This window comes from Sesamum indicum, linkage group LG7 (genome assembly GCF_026168435.1).
Source record: "Sesamum indicum cultivar Baizhima isolate 11 linkage group LG7, ASM2616843v1, whole genome shotgun sequence".
Taxonomy (NCBI): Eukaryota; Viridiplantae; Streptophyta; class Magnoliopsida; order Lamiales; family Pedaliaceae; genus Sesamum; species Sesamum indicum.
The window spans coordinates 9,988,517-10,004,090 of record NC_142663.1 but is presented as its reverse complement, the minus strand read 5'-3'; the positions used below and the strand labels follow the sequence as shown (position 1 = coordinate 10,004,090).

The 15,574-nt window shown below is 36.1% G+C and overlaps 1 protein-coding gene across 1 annotated transcript; it reads right to left on the bottom strand.

Annotated features, from left to right (window-relative positions):
- Positions 1–124: 124 nt before the first annotated feature.
- LOC105166494 (putative E3 ubiquitin-protein ligase ARI8) lies at positions 125–14,438 on the bottom strand. The gene is made up of 15 exons (XM_011085871.3): positions 13,909–14,438; positions 12,955–13,079; positions 12,595–12,700; positions 12,396–12,486; positions 9,709–9,881; positions 8,891–8,995; positions 8,717–8,805; positions 6,245–6,352; positions 5,970–6,060; positions 5,745–5,834; positions 4,876–4,923; positions 2,403–2,474; positions 1,635–1,734; positions 1,411–1,537; positions 125–600 (listed from the first exon to the last, which is right to left on the bottom strand). Exons 1-15 carry the CDS (start codon positions 14,131–14,133, stop codon positions 336–338), a joined length of 1,815 nt encoding a protein of 604 aa, XP_011084173.1. The 5' UTR covers positions 14,134–14,438; the 3' UTR covers positions 125–335.
- Positions 14,439–15,574: the final 1,136 nt, after the last annotated feature.

The following is a 15,574-nucleotide window of genomic DNA, read 5'->3' as shown; positions in this document are numbered from 1 at the left end:
TGATTATTTGTAAAGGAATAGTACTCCTTTTTACAGCTTCTTAGACATGATAGGGAGTCAGTACTCCCCGTTGTAAATTTGCTCGCTTTTTAATTTTAATAAAGAAGGATCGAGGACTCCGGAAAAAAGAAAACAAGACTTCAGTAGCTTAATATACAAACTATTTACAATCGATAAAACATATCCAATTGTCCTCCTAGACAACCACACTAATCCACCCCCAAACAAACACGATGATTTAACTAGCTCTAGTGCCACTTGCCATCCATGTACTGATTGCTTGAGATCATAACAAGACAAGGCACATTCTTTGTTTTATGCCTTTACTGCCTGTCTCAACGGCCATGGTGGCACATATTGCATGCGGTTGCAGATCGAACATTCAAGTAGGCACACTGATCACATTCCCAATTACCTGAATCACCTGCATTTCTGATCGGTATGTCTATCTTAGAAGACACCTTCCCCCTTCCGCCTTTCTCCTTACTGCTCCCTGCTATGTTTTTTAAGCTCGTCTTGCTACATGCTGCTTGCGAATCAACATCTGAAAGATCATTTTCCAATGCTCTAACCAAGTTTTCAAAGTAATTCCGCGTCACGCTGTTGCAAAACCATGAGAGGAAATGAATTACTCACTTCTATTGAAAGAAATACATATAGACACTAAATAATCTCATGAAGTGAAAGACAACGAATATTCTAACCGTGCATTTCAGGCATTCAGCTTAATCTATTGACTTAGTGAACTGGCCAACAAAATGTACATTTTAAGCAACCAGCTTACTCTCATGAGAGGAAATGCATCTTTATAGTCCCACTTAAAATGTACAAAGGTCTTACAGACACCCTTTTTCAGTTAATTATACCCCAATCTGAGTAATTCAACCACCAATATGAGCAACAGGTTCCTATTGAAAATGAAAATTTGAGGTTTTGACAAACCCGTTGCCCACCCAAAAAATAAAAAAGAAAAAAGAATATTGATATTGTGAACTACAGTTGCAGCTCGTAGTGAGATCATGAACTACATTGGCAGCAACCATTTTTTTTAAGTTTCTCACAATCATTTGAAACTTCAACTAAAGGACTATTGGTTGTACCATTTCCAAAATTTCAACAGATCAGAAGCATCGTCATGCTAAGATGGGAATGTCATAAATTACCACTAAGTTTTTTCTTTTGATCATTTTCCACAAAAAGCTACATGTATAAAATTGAGAAGAAACTACTGGAAACTACTAAGACAAGCAAAAACTAGATCTAAAAACAAGTATTGAACTGTGGAAATGGTTCAAGGAAAATCTGAAAGTACAAGTTACAAGCTTCTAAGCTTCATGCATATTGCAACAGAAATAGGGCCTCTTTAAGGATTAGAAAATGAATAATTTTTGTCCATGCAACCGGCATTACCTTGTCAGACCAGCAAGTTTTGTACGGAAATCATTAAAATCTTTTGATGGTCCGTCAGAATTGAGGTAATTCAAGAACTCTTTCTCCGCACACTGATGAAGCCTCTCCAAACCTGCTTCCGCCTCACCTAAATGTTAACATGCATTCCAATGGCTCAGTTTGAACATATATAATATGATCTAAAGACCTTCAGCGAATTCAAAAGGTTAGGAGAGAGATGATACCTTGCAAATACTCAAAAAACTGTTTTTTAGTTTGTTCATTCTCAGGGAGATAATAACCATATGCGTAGGTCCATTTCAGTACCCTCCTACATTCAACTATCTGCAAAAATGTCCAGGTACCATTCATGATTATTTGCAACATAAGCAAAAACGGAAGTAATAGTTCAACCATAACCTAGTCTAATATGAGCCAATCACCTAGTTTAGCCAGGAATCTTTATAATGTACTTCTTCCAGTTGGAAATAAATACTACAGGCCCTACAACTAGCTCATTAATGAAATAAGAGTGAAGCCCAAGCTTAAAAAGGTAAAGAAAGGAATACTTTCTTTCATACAGAAAAGTTCCACCGAAATAAGAGCACATCATGGCCGCAGAAAGTAAATGAACAATGTTATCAGTTTGGGAGAAAACATGATGCCATAAGAGAGGAACTTCTATTGAAGCCAATGATGGTGTTTTCTTCTCTTTTCAATTCGCTATTTTTTTTTTATTTTTTTATTTTTTGGGAAAGGTCAATTTTATCGAATAGAAATAAGTCTATATACAGCCATCAGCCAAGCATTAAAGCTTGGTAGAAACCAACAATGTTACTACATCATCTTGTCTATGACAAAAAGGACTTCTCAAAAATCACTCCAGAGAGTAAGGCTGCATCCCAACTCTTTCACTCATCACTAGCATTGTTATGGTTGAATTTACAGTGTATACCTCAAGCGAACCACAAAAACATATAATTGAACATACAAAATCAGTTGCAGCGCTTTACCTGTTGCCAGGCTTCTATAATGAACTTCAATTGTGACTCAGGTTGGGATTGTACTCCACTAAGCTTCTCAAGCTGGAGAAAAAAAACATTCTTTTATAATAAGAAATTCACAGCGAGTTCATATAAAGAATATGGATAGAACAGGTAATTCCATTGTACATATATATCATCCTCCCACAATTTCACGGGTGATTCCAAAAGGCAATAAATGTATATTGTGCATCACCATTTTTCAGCTATTGCTTTGAAAATATCATAGATTTCAATTGTCAAAAAATGTCCAGGCCCTGTTTGGTGCTATTGGGGGAGTATGGGGAAATCAATTGGAGAACATGAAGTATGCTGGTTCATTCTTGGGGAAGAATTTTCTACTGTAGACGCTCTTTTATACAAGTCTTTATCTGGTGAGTGGTGTCAAATCAAGCTTCCATATCGTTATACTTATTAGATAGTATATTAACTCGAAGATGTAATACATATATATATATATATCTTTTTTATTAATAATTGCAATGTACATACTAAATATATAATAACACAATTAGAGTTTCTTTACAACATTTGGGGGAAGAGAAGAGAAAAATTGAGAATGTGTTTGTTATATTTTAGGGATGAAAATTCGTTTTGGGGAAAAGGAACCAGCCGTAAGTTAATTAAGGAGCCTTTATTTCATTATTATATTAGCTAAAGATACATTACTAAATTTTAGTAAATGTCTCAGTCCCAAAATTGCTGTTCTTAAATTGCATTTTATGAGTAAAGACTGTGCCAACGCCCCCACCAGTGGTTGTCATCTATTGAAAAAGAGCAGATTGATCATGCCTAGCATTTTACCAGTTCATACAATCGAACAATCCCCTACCTCAAACCTTAATCCAAACCACAATTTCTGGTTATTTTCCCCATAGAACACACAGACAAATCCCCAAACTCCCCAAATGGTGGTGATAATACCTAACATTCTACTAGTTCTGTACAAATCGAACAATCCCCTACCTCAAACCTATAATCCAAACCAAAATTTTTGGCTATTCCCCCCCATAGAATAACACATTGGAGACCCTCAATGCCTTAACAATATCACAGACACACAAATCACCACCTCCCCCAACCCCAAAAAGAAAAAAGAAAAGAAGAAAAGGAAAATGAAAAGATAAGGCACATTTACAGTTCCAAAAATTGTTGGGAGGTTATCGCCAAATCTAGATGCCACCTAGTGGGTCAAAGGTACAGTTAACAGAGATGAGCGTACATAACATTTATGCGATTCAGGAAATTCTGCATTAAACCATGAGGAATTTATAATGACAAAAACAGACAAGTGAATAGATTTGCTAAGACCCCACGTCATTTATAGAGAGTAGATGCAGACAGCTATCAACCCAATATCCTCTCTCAGTCACCAAAAAGAATCTGTAGATCAATGGCATAAAAAAGGCACCCAACTAGTCCTTAGGCTAACTTTTCATGACACTAGCCTCTTTCATTTCTGTTCTCATATTTCCCAAACGGGTTGCCCCTTCCAACTGAATGACCAAAATGAAATGTTAAGCAATTGTTTCAAGAATATCAAAGCATTAGCATCGGAATCTCCTTGCACTTTCCACAAAAAGTAATACTCTTCTCTGACTATCTGAGAGGAGAAAAACAGAGAAACTTCTATCACATAAGAACCGCCCAAAGCTTGAAGCACAAGGTATTAGTGATGTAAAAGAGAAAATCTCTGATTGAATCTATCAGCAAGCAATATTTTGTAATTTATTCTATAAAACACTTCATCTTGCCTGTAAATGAAGAAAATTCATACAAAATCAGTAGCAAACTCTCTGATTTTCAATCATAAACTTTCTTTTCACAAAGTCTAACCTTATGAACTTTCTGAGCCTCCAAACAGAACAGAAGCATGATATATCGCACTGTTGAGTTGTCTTTTCATTCACTTCCCATCCTTCTAGAGTCATTTTCCTAGTTATTTCACATAGGTGCTCTCGTGGTAAGAATTTTGGAAATATTGATTAGGCACATTCACAATGACAGAAGACCTTAGCGCTGAGGGTGTAAACCCAGCTTTATGGGTGTCTGCGTGCGCATTTAACCATACTTTTGCACCCTACCCACTTGGCATTAGCCCCAAAAAGAGTATAAAACAATATGCTTTTAACTTAAACCTCTGGAGAGGACAAAATTGATTAGTTGATGGTCAACAATAAGTTAGCACAAACTTACTGAATAAAGGTGAACTAGATTAAAAAGGTCGAATCAGCAATTTTCAGCCCAACCCTTCTATGTCCCAACAGATGGTTGACCATCCCCCAGGTTGAAACTCACAAGAATGCAGATTCATGATCAGGTAACAGTTACAATAAAGGACGGATAATAATAGCTCTCCCATCTTCAGAATCATATTGGAGATGAATATGCTGACATGAGTTTCAGTAAATTAACGTAATGAGTCGCAGCAGGAATTCCTTACATGTACAATTTGCATCTGATGCAGATCTGCCAGTGCTTTTTGCCTCGACTGCATTAAATTGCAAAGAGTTGAAGATTATTTGGAAAGATAGGGTTAACATTACAAAACGATAGAACAAATAGTGTCAAATTTTCAAGTACAGCATAATGACAAGAATATTAAGTTAGAGGCAGACCCATCAAATTTTCAACTAACCAAATTCTCATACCAGAACATGAATGTGAGCAAATGAATGATAACAACAGATTAGCATACGGTGCCATTATTCCTTCACAGGGTAAAGCTTAGGCAATTCTTCATTACGACACAATGACATCAATGCTCTCATATTTATCTTGACCCTAAAACAGTTGGCCTGAATTGAATCTCCCAACTTTCTTCATGCTAATAATCCTAGAGACTGTACAATTTGTTGTGTTCAGTTAATCAGACGTATTTCATGGCTTAGTCAACTTTTAGTGCTTTATATATCAGTTATCTCCATATGATTGGTTCAGAAAAATTAATTTCAGGGTCACAAGCTTCATGACACAACTTGCAATTTTTGGTCTAGTCTATAATCTTAACCTTTTGATACTTGATCATTAGAGCTTCATTTGATTTTTGACATGTATCATTCTCAAGATGACAAGTGCATAAGGAGTCTCATGATTCGCGAAATTTACATAATAGGCAGCAAATTAGTACGTAAACTGGAACTTCAATTCAATTAAATATGTGCAATTTGGGACGAAGCACAAATTCAAACTCAGAAAACAACTTGTTAGTACTGGAAACTTGCAGCACACCCAACAGATACTCAGAAGAGAGATGAACAAGTAACTGCATCTCTATGAGATAAAAAAACAATGTGCCAAACCAGCGCATACCGCTTGGTTGGAAGCCCAACGCTCATAGTAATGAGTGTATCTTTCCAAAGAATTCTTTGCCATCTCTCTCCTCCTTTCAGCTTCGTCATACTGGATGCAGAGCATTTCCATGCAAATAGGAATAGAATTAAAAAATACTCTCAGATAAATGAGCGAGAACTTCAGGCAATGAATGCAATAGAAGACACTTAAAAAAAAAAAAGAGAAATGCCCTTATATATGTACCACTCCATCTTGCTTTGCTGTTTCATAACGGTTGCATGCATAAAACCCTCCTGTTCTCTCCCCATGGTCTGACCAAGCACCAAGACAAAGCCTAAAAAGTAGGAAAAAAACTCAATTTCAATGTAGAAGTACAGTTTTCACTATTTCGTCTAATACACTGGAGTGGCAGCAGAAGTTTAGTAAATCCAACAGACAGATTCGGCTATAGTACAGAAGTGAAAAAGATACATTCTCACAGAAGCTTTGATTTGAAAGTGCAAGCATAGAGAACTTACCAGCAAAATTCAAACTTGCATGGAGGTGTGCAAGTCATATGCATACAACCTTGGTTCTTTTCAATTGGGCGCTTGCATTTGGGACAAGGCTTTGAGTTGGCCAATATCCTTAAAATAACAGAATCAGGAATGTTAATTTTTTTCTCTGAGCTCCCATAACTTTGTTGGTAAATACTAACAAAACTACTTGTGTTTATTGTTGAGGCATGAGAAAGAAATCACATGTCAATTTCAATATAACAAGGAGTGCAAATTTCCAGGTAATGCTAGCTGAACTATATCTAAATCCCATCAAACATCTCTTCAAAGCTTCATGGCATGAAAGATGTGGGCCATATGCATAAGAAAGACATAAAGCATAATGTTAAATTTAGATCTAGGTGCTTTCTGCATTTATTTAACTGTCAGGTTAAAAGGCCTGCTCCCTTCCCAGCCATTTAGGATGTGTCTGATACGAGGCTCATGTTGGAACTAATCAAAAGAAGCTCGATTACGCAACCATAATAACAATCAGCAGTTCAGCAAAAGTTATGTCCAGACAACCCTACTATTGGATCTTCAAGAAATGTATTGGTTCCAATTTAAAAATTTATAAATTGGAACATTATAATTTCACCATACAGACTGCCAGGGATCTAGAAATAATTCATTGAAATGTTGGGACTTGATCAGGGAGTTAGTAGGAACCTATTTCATATTAGCTAACCTGATCTCATATTGTTCAGCACAGCATTTAGTGGGACTAAAGTCGGTCTCTAGGAACTATTCAAGTTATGAAAGATAGGAGGTTTTCCAAAGATCAAATTGCAAAAATTCTGTATTCATTGTATAATTTACAATGTTAACTGGATCTGTAGACGGAACGAAATGATTTCAAACTAGACCAATTAAATCCTAAATAAATCATCTGGTATGTTGAAAGAATGATCAAACAGATTGACCCAGAGGAGTTTAATAAAAACAAGCAATTGAGGGGACCAAAAATGCTGCAAGCAGATTTAATTTGTCAAAACAGCATATTAGGAAAAAGGATCTAGTTGTTGGAAATGGCTCATGGGAACTGAATTTATGGACAGACATTTAAACAGAGTAGAGATGCAAGTGATTGCATTCTACCATGATAGAATATTGGTCATACTCATGCCATATCTACAATGCCTATTTGTTTGGGCTTTGCTTTACCTGCATTATAAGTATTGTCCATATCTCATTACTATATCACACAAAATCAAACATCTTCACTTTAATATCAGAACAACCATCCAGGTAGAATAGGAAACAAGCATTTAACGTGCGCATTTTCTAAATTCATTACTCGAAAGAGTGTCTCTTTATTGATAGGGTCAATTACACTTACACCCCCTGTAAAAATGGGGAAAGTGAAGTTCCCAAATTACACTTACACACCCTCTCCGGAAATTCACGATTACACTTAACTCCCTTTTGTTATGGTTTGGACAAAAAATGCTGACATTCTCAAAAATATTATGTAAATTTTCAATTTTACCAATCATTTAACGTTCTCATGTAATAATTTTGTACTTATAAACATTTACTCCATATATATTACATTTATCCCCTTATAAGTGCAGAAACAAACATGAGAATGTTAAATGAGGGGCAAAATTAAAAAATTTATATATACCTTTTCTTTTTGTTGACATCAACATTTTCCATCAAACCTAACACAAGGGGTCAGGCGTAAACGGGGAATTTTTAGAGGGGGCGTAAGTGTAATTTTGAAACTTTTGGGGGATTTAATATCCTATTTTAGAAGGGGTCTAAGTGTAATTAACCTTATTCATACTCATGACAAAATTAGAAATGTAGACATTAGATCAAGACCATAAACATAGATCAAGAGTTATCTGATGAAAAGGAATCTCCTTACCTAGACATCATAAGTGTTCAAACATCTCAACTTATATAATGTATCTTCAAAGGAAAAAATAGAAATAGGGATGTCACAAACTCAAAGTATGACCATTGCCTCCATCCTCCATAGCAAGGTTAATTCTTATACTGCCACAAGTGAATCACATGGACTTCGTTCTTCTTCACAAATATTAAACCAACCTAAGAATAAAGATCAAACTCTAGTTTTCAATAAAATTATATTGTTATTCTTTTTCTTTATCTTAATCAAGGCAACTGCCCAAATTTTGTGTAAGGAAAGAGATGAACAATTTAAAGCTTTCTTCTATAAACAATAACCAAAGAGGACTCCAGAATTACATTGATCAATGTCTCTAGATTCCAGTTCACAATGTGAACAGTTTTGCGGTTACCAAGAATATTTAATAAGCAACTTCAGTTTCATCAAATGATCAATAGACATCAGCATAAGTAGTTCATAGAAAACTTATTATGAAAACGACTTTGGTTGTGTGAGAAGTTCACTACACAGAGAAATAAACAGAAAAAACTAAACGAATATATGAAAAAATTCAGCTGTCCAAGCAAGTAATCTACCAATTCATGTTTTCTGACTCTGCACTGGTTTTCAAAACCCACTTTGCAACAGTTTCGCAGTCCACTGGCCGATGAGCTTCCTCTGTACACTGAACCAGCTTATGACACTTAAACACAAAAAATCCTAATCAAGCAAACAGAGGAGCAATCAAATATATCATAAGCCCAACTTACATTCCAACAGAAGCTATACGAACAACTGCAAGTGACATCATAGCTTCCACTACCAACAACATATTTAACTGCAGAATCACAACCAGGAGCAGGACACCACTTAATCTGTAACACATAAAGAAAATTAACTAATCACATTAGCGAACAAGGACAAGTACAACAGGATAAGTACAACAAGCCAAAGAACAAGAAGCCTCTATCCTAATGAAGCCATCACCATATGCCGCTTAAGTTTATGGGAGGTAGCACAGAAATAATGCCATGTAGAGATGTTAAGCAAACATTACAGAAAAACTTCCCTTTAAAAAGACGAGATGCAGTATCAAACTCAACATTCAACCAACCAACTGAATGGAGGAGCTGGTTTACTACTCTTTAGCTGAACATTTTTAAAAAAGGGGTATTTTCAGCAAACGATTTCTCGAAGACAAACTTACAGAAATATAGTGTCATTGGTGTTATTCTACCTCATAGTTTATCAGTAACAAATCCAATTGTAATAGTAGTTATGGTGATGGGGGTAATAAAAATACTATAGCACAGCAATGAAAGGGACTATACAGGAACAGGAGGGATCCACTTCAAAAATTCCTTCTTTCCTTTTACTTTATAATAGAAATATGAGCATGGCCTAAGATGGATTCAAGGACTCGTTAGCGAAGGGGGGGGGGGGGGGTGGGCCTTTTGTCAGTAACTCAACAATTGGTAGGGATAAGCATTTTCACCTCTTCTATTTTGAATGGAAGGGGAAGCATCTACAACATCAAAATAATGACTTTATACCTAAAAAAGGCAGGTCCTAGGAAAAAAATTCCCACCTTACGGCTGTCCTCAACATATGATCTAAGAAGATATTCGTGATACTTCTTCTTAGCTTCAATGGTTGCCAACTCATCTATCATAGCTTGTCCAACAGCAGCACCACAGGATGGATCAGGACACCTCAGCATCAAGCACCCAGGACCATCTTTAATGGATGTGCTAATGTAAGCTAAAAGAGCAAAAGGGATAACAAATTAATTTAGATTCTCAGCTTCCAGATGACGAAGTTGCAAGAAGGAATAAGTGAATCATTTAAGACTATTTTTGTTGGCATTTCATTAGTCATGCTCCACAGACACTAGGTCTACTCTCAGGATATTTCTAAATGTTCAAAAGATTACTACTAGTGTGCAAATAAATTTTAGAACTTCAAGGTCCACCATCTTCACAAGTCACTATTAAAGCCTGTAATTTAGAGTGAAAAGGAGGTGTCTGAACTACACATCTGAGACAAGGTTAGTTTCAGCACGTCATCACCAGAATCGACACTTAATTTTCCAGATATAAGCAACTATAATACATCAACTATATTCAAGAACCATCACATCCATCAGCTAGCAGATTGATACAAGTGATAAAGGGATTAAGAGACTAAACTTGGAGTTTTGAGCCTTGCTACAATGCCAACAAGCAAGATGAGTTCTCAGTCCAAAACAAAAATCCTTAGTGATCTTAGAGTTTCTGTTTTAAGTTTGTTAAGTTTCAAGAACTGAAGGGAGCTTAATAATTTTCAGATCTGCAGAAGTTTAAGGCTCAGTAGTTAAGGTTTTCATTGTTATTTGAGTTCAATTTGCACTTCTTAGTCATAGATGATTGGGTTATAATTAAGAAATTAGTGGCTTAGTCTCAATTTGTTGTCAGGAGTAGACTTTAAAGGGCTCTAGTTCAATGTTCTTGTTTGGTAAGATAAAGAGAATTGGAAAATGAAGTGTCTATCAGGAAAGGTTCGATATTCCTATACCCATCTCTAACTTTGTTTCCTAGGATTCTCTGTCTTCTTCTATAGATATAGAGACTTCGTATTGTCTATTTCTTTTGTACCTATTACACAGGATTGGCAAGACGCATATGAGGATCCAAAACGGAAAGAGGCAATGCTGATGAGATGAAGGCTTTGGCAGAAAATGAAACATGAGAACTTGTTACTCTTCCACTGGGGAGAAAAACTAGTTGGATGCGAATGGATTTGTAGGAAACATAAAACAAATGGTTCAACAAACGGTACCAAGCTCGATTGGTGGTCAAGGGCTTTACTCAAACCTACGGGTGGACTATCAAGATACTTCTGCTCTCGTTGCAAAAATGGATACTATCATAATCACATTGTCATGTGCAGCTAACATTGAATGGGATCTACAACAATTTGATGTCGAAAATGTCTTCCCATTTGTATATTAAAGAAAGCATTGCATGGTTTGAAGCAGTCACCTAGAGCATGGTTCGACAGATTCAGAAAAGATTGTGAATTACTATGGCTACAGAAATTTATGGCAGAATAAAGATTGTTGAAAGAGAAGCTTCTGTCTTGTTTTGTGATAACAAGGCTGCCATCAGTATAGCTCATAATCCAGTTCAACATGATCAGACAAAGCACATAAAGAGGCTTCAGAAAATACACATCTCTCATCTGACTTCAGAAAAACAACTGGTTGATGTGATGGGCTCAACAGCAAAAGAATTCACAATCTAGTTTGGAAGTTGGGATGTGTAAGTAATATCTATGCACCATCTTGAGGGGGAGTGTTGACCAGCATTTAGCAGGAGATTATTTGGAGTAACACACGATATTTTTTTAAGATTCTTAGGAGTACTTGAAGATTCTGCATTTAGGGGTGATTATTAGGACCTAATTTCATGCCTTTCAGATTTAAATTTTGTTCCTGTACAGAGTTAGAAATTATGTATAAATAGGCTGCTAAAGAGAATAAGAACGAAAACTCTCTTGTTTGCTAAAAGAAGACTGGTTACAAAAGAAGCCTCTCATATAAAAAAAGACCGGTTACAAAACTAGGTGTCAATAAGTTTAAGCTACAAAGATCTTGTTAAATCTAAAGTTCATATAAATATTTGTACTCGAGTTAGCCAGTGTGTTAGGGTGGCAGCTAGTCAATAGGGTTGCAATAGAACTCAATTCCCTCCTAACGCCTGTTACGTTTAGGTTGGACAGTCTATCAATTTAAGTACTACGTTCAGAATATATCAATTACCCCATTCTTCCAAGATAGTCACCATCAAGATAAACTAACAACAACATAAAGATAAATGTATCCACCTACAGCTTCAACAGAAGCACTCCCCTCTTACCATGTCTTACTCTCTCCCTCCCTCTATTTCCTCTTTCCCATCCCATCCTTATTATTTCCTTGCTTCTATTTCCTTCCAAATCTCAGCATATTTTTTTCTCTGTACCGCAACAACATTAGTGCTCCAACATAAAAGATGTAGCAATACAAAAGCCAATTGGATTCACCATACCCCCGACTAGCCTAAGTTCTCCAGCCATGTACATAGTGGAAATGATAGAATCTCACTCCTTCTTGGCCCAGTAGAGGAAAAATATCAATAAAGTATTCTCTAGCTTTACAGGAGAGACTTCTTGAAAAGTCATCACAGAGGAGCAAGGACTAAAGCCAAAAGTAACTCCTAATATAGGACAATTAAAATGTAGCAAAGATGGGCAAACCTTTCCAGCATCCATCACAAAATAGATGTGTACATCCAGCTGATCGTACACTCGCAGAGGAGTAGTTCTCAAAACAGATCCCACAAGCCACCTACCAAAATAAATTTAAAGGAGAAGTTATAATGCATGAGATGACAAGATCAGTTCAATAGGATAACTAAAGCAATGTCCATATATTGCAAGTAGATAGACGACTTACTTCCCTAACACTCAAAAACTTAACAACTGGCTTCTCCAATATGCCAACAGCATGACGAACTCTCTCTTCATCAGCAAACCATTCTTCATGCACATCGTTCACACTCCTCCATAAATACATCCATAAAAAGTTAGTCAAAAATGATAGAAATTTATAATATCGAATGATATCTAAATGAAAAGCTGCCAATTGCCAATATTATAGCATTAAGAGCTTCAAAGAAACATTTTCGCACTAAGAAATTAGCATTTCATATACTTAGAGAAGCAACAACTTTTCAACCAACCCAAGACAACATGGTCTCGAATAACAATCAGACATAAATCTCATAATTTTGAGATGATGGGACAAAAAGATTACCAGTTATAACGACGCAACAACAGGCCTGCTGCTTCCTTTGAGATTGAAAGGACATTAGAAATCCGGGTAATATCTTCCTCTTGGCGTTGCCTTATATCTTCTTCCTTTAAGATGGTATAATTCTTCTGCAATACAAACAAGAAAATGTCATGTAAAGAGAATAAACATATAACGTACTGCAATCAGGTTTACCTGCGAATACAAGCATTCAAAAATTTCCTTCATTATTCTTATTTTAAATTATAAGCATAATTCTTTAGAGTACAAACAAGAATATGCCATGTAAGAAATAAATATATAAAGCAGTACAAACAGCTTACTTGCTCATAAGAGAATTGAAATGTTTCCTTCATTATTCTAAATTTTAAATTTTATACAAGAATCTCAGCCCAAGCAATCCCTGACTTCTGATAATTGAAACTATGCCTGTATTTAGAACTTGAAGGTCATTCAATTCTCAATCGAACTACCTAATTCCAAATTGAAGTGATAGTCTGAGGACATTTCTCAAGAATTTGTCTTTTGACCTGCACTTCTCAACATTAGACACAGCAACATCTCACCCCAAAGAAACAATAACGATTAGTATCTCTCAGCCCTCCATCTAATAAAAAATTTCAACAGTCAAATTGAAAAATCACTTCCAGCTCATGAGTTTCAGAGATCACCCCTTCCAGAACTAATTCTTTAAATACAAAGTTACCTTGATTATCACTGACTAACAAAAACATTCACCTTGCATATCTAGTAGAATAACAATTATTATTCAGCTATCTTCCGGAGTACAGCAAAGGTTAGCACTCCGCTCTTGATTTTCCAGCATAAAGCAGACACTTGCTTTTAACATCACTAATTGATAAATCAAGCTGTTCCATCTCTCATAAATTGGGCGCTTTTAACAGTCAATTTGACGACATAAACAAAACAAGAAAGAAAGCGCCCCTACAAATGTACCTGCGAACGACTAACGAGAACATTGTCGCCATCATCGGAGTCATCGGCCACGAAGTCGTAACCGACCCCATCATCCTCTTCATCATCATAGTCATAGCTACCATAGTCTTCTTCTTCAGCTTCTCCCTCCGTACCCATGTCCGCATCCTCGCCCCCGCTGTAATAGTCGTCATCCTCCTCTACCACTACCTCATTGGCGTCGTGCATATCATCCTCCGACTCCATCAAACTCGCTGATTCTTGAAAAACTTAGCACGCTTCTTTAGGAAACCCTAAAAAGATAGGGAGAATGAATAGGCGGCCGCCAAGTTTGGAATGGCGAAGACGAAGAAGGAACACAAGAATTCAACTGAGTCAGGGATCAGGTATTGAGGATCATCAGTTCAACAAATGGGAGAAAGGTGATGAGAATTCTGCATTTGTGAAGAAATGAACTGAAAGGGGAAAGGGGAAAGGGGATAGTAGATAGCTGTTGCTTTCTACCCTTAATGCTTTTCTTCCTCTTTCTCCACTTTCCAATTCAACCAACAAACAATAATAGCTCTTTCTATTTTACTTTTTTGGGGATAATTAACATAGTAGTTAGTAGAATATTTTGTCCAACAATTGGTATTTGTCAATCATTCTCCTCCGTTTATAACAAGTCTGATTCGGGTTGAATAATTCGATCTCGAGATTCGATCTCCACTCAGAATGCCAATTCGTCCAAGACCAGATTTTTGGGTTCCCTGAGAATAAAAACACGAACTGTGAGCTCGTTGGGCACGTCCCCGACAATGACCCTCCGACGCTCAAGTTAGGTTGGTCGAGAGAAATAGGTTCGATCTAGGAATTCGGTCTCAATTAATACGTATCAGTTACCTCATTTATGGTGCGTCGGGGTCTATTTATAGCACACCGTTGTACGTCAAGTACTGGGCCACGTGGCCTTATCTTGTCGGTGCGCGTTCTGATCGAACGGTGGTCATTATCCGGGTCTTCGGTCGGTGTACGCGATCCGGGTCGGGTCAAATGCGACCCGCCTACTACTATATACGCGGATCCTAATCGCGAAATGACTATAATGCCCTTAATGAGGGGTGTTTTGGTCCTTTTGTAGGTGTGGTATTTGGATACTCATCAAAGTCATTTGCAAAACAAGTATAATTTTTATTAGGATAAATGTTATATTTGTTCTCTTAAATTTTTATTTAGAATTTTTTCAAGTTTATTTCTTAATTTTAGCATGTTAAATTTTTATTTTTATTTGATCCATCTCATCATTTTCGACGAAAATATGGCTGAAATATGACTTTTTCGAGGTATAAAATGATTAATTTAAATTTAATTTTATTATTTTAATCTCTTAAATTTGTAAAATTATCAATTGGTCCTTTTTTAAATGGAAAAAATAACTTTTTTATTAAAGCTAAACAAGCATAACCCATTTAATTTATATTTTCTAATGATAACAGAATATAATTAGATAATGTAGTAAATTTTATTAGTGTTAAATTATTTAAATTATTTGAACGCTCCAATATTAACTTTAGATATGCAATTTTAGAAATGAATTAAAAACAATAAAATCGAATTAAGATCATTATAATGAAGGTAAAGTAGTAAAACATAAAACTAAATTAATTACCAAAAAAAAAAAAGCAGCTAGATACACTGCTTAAAGGCC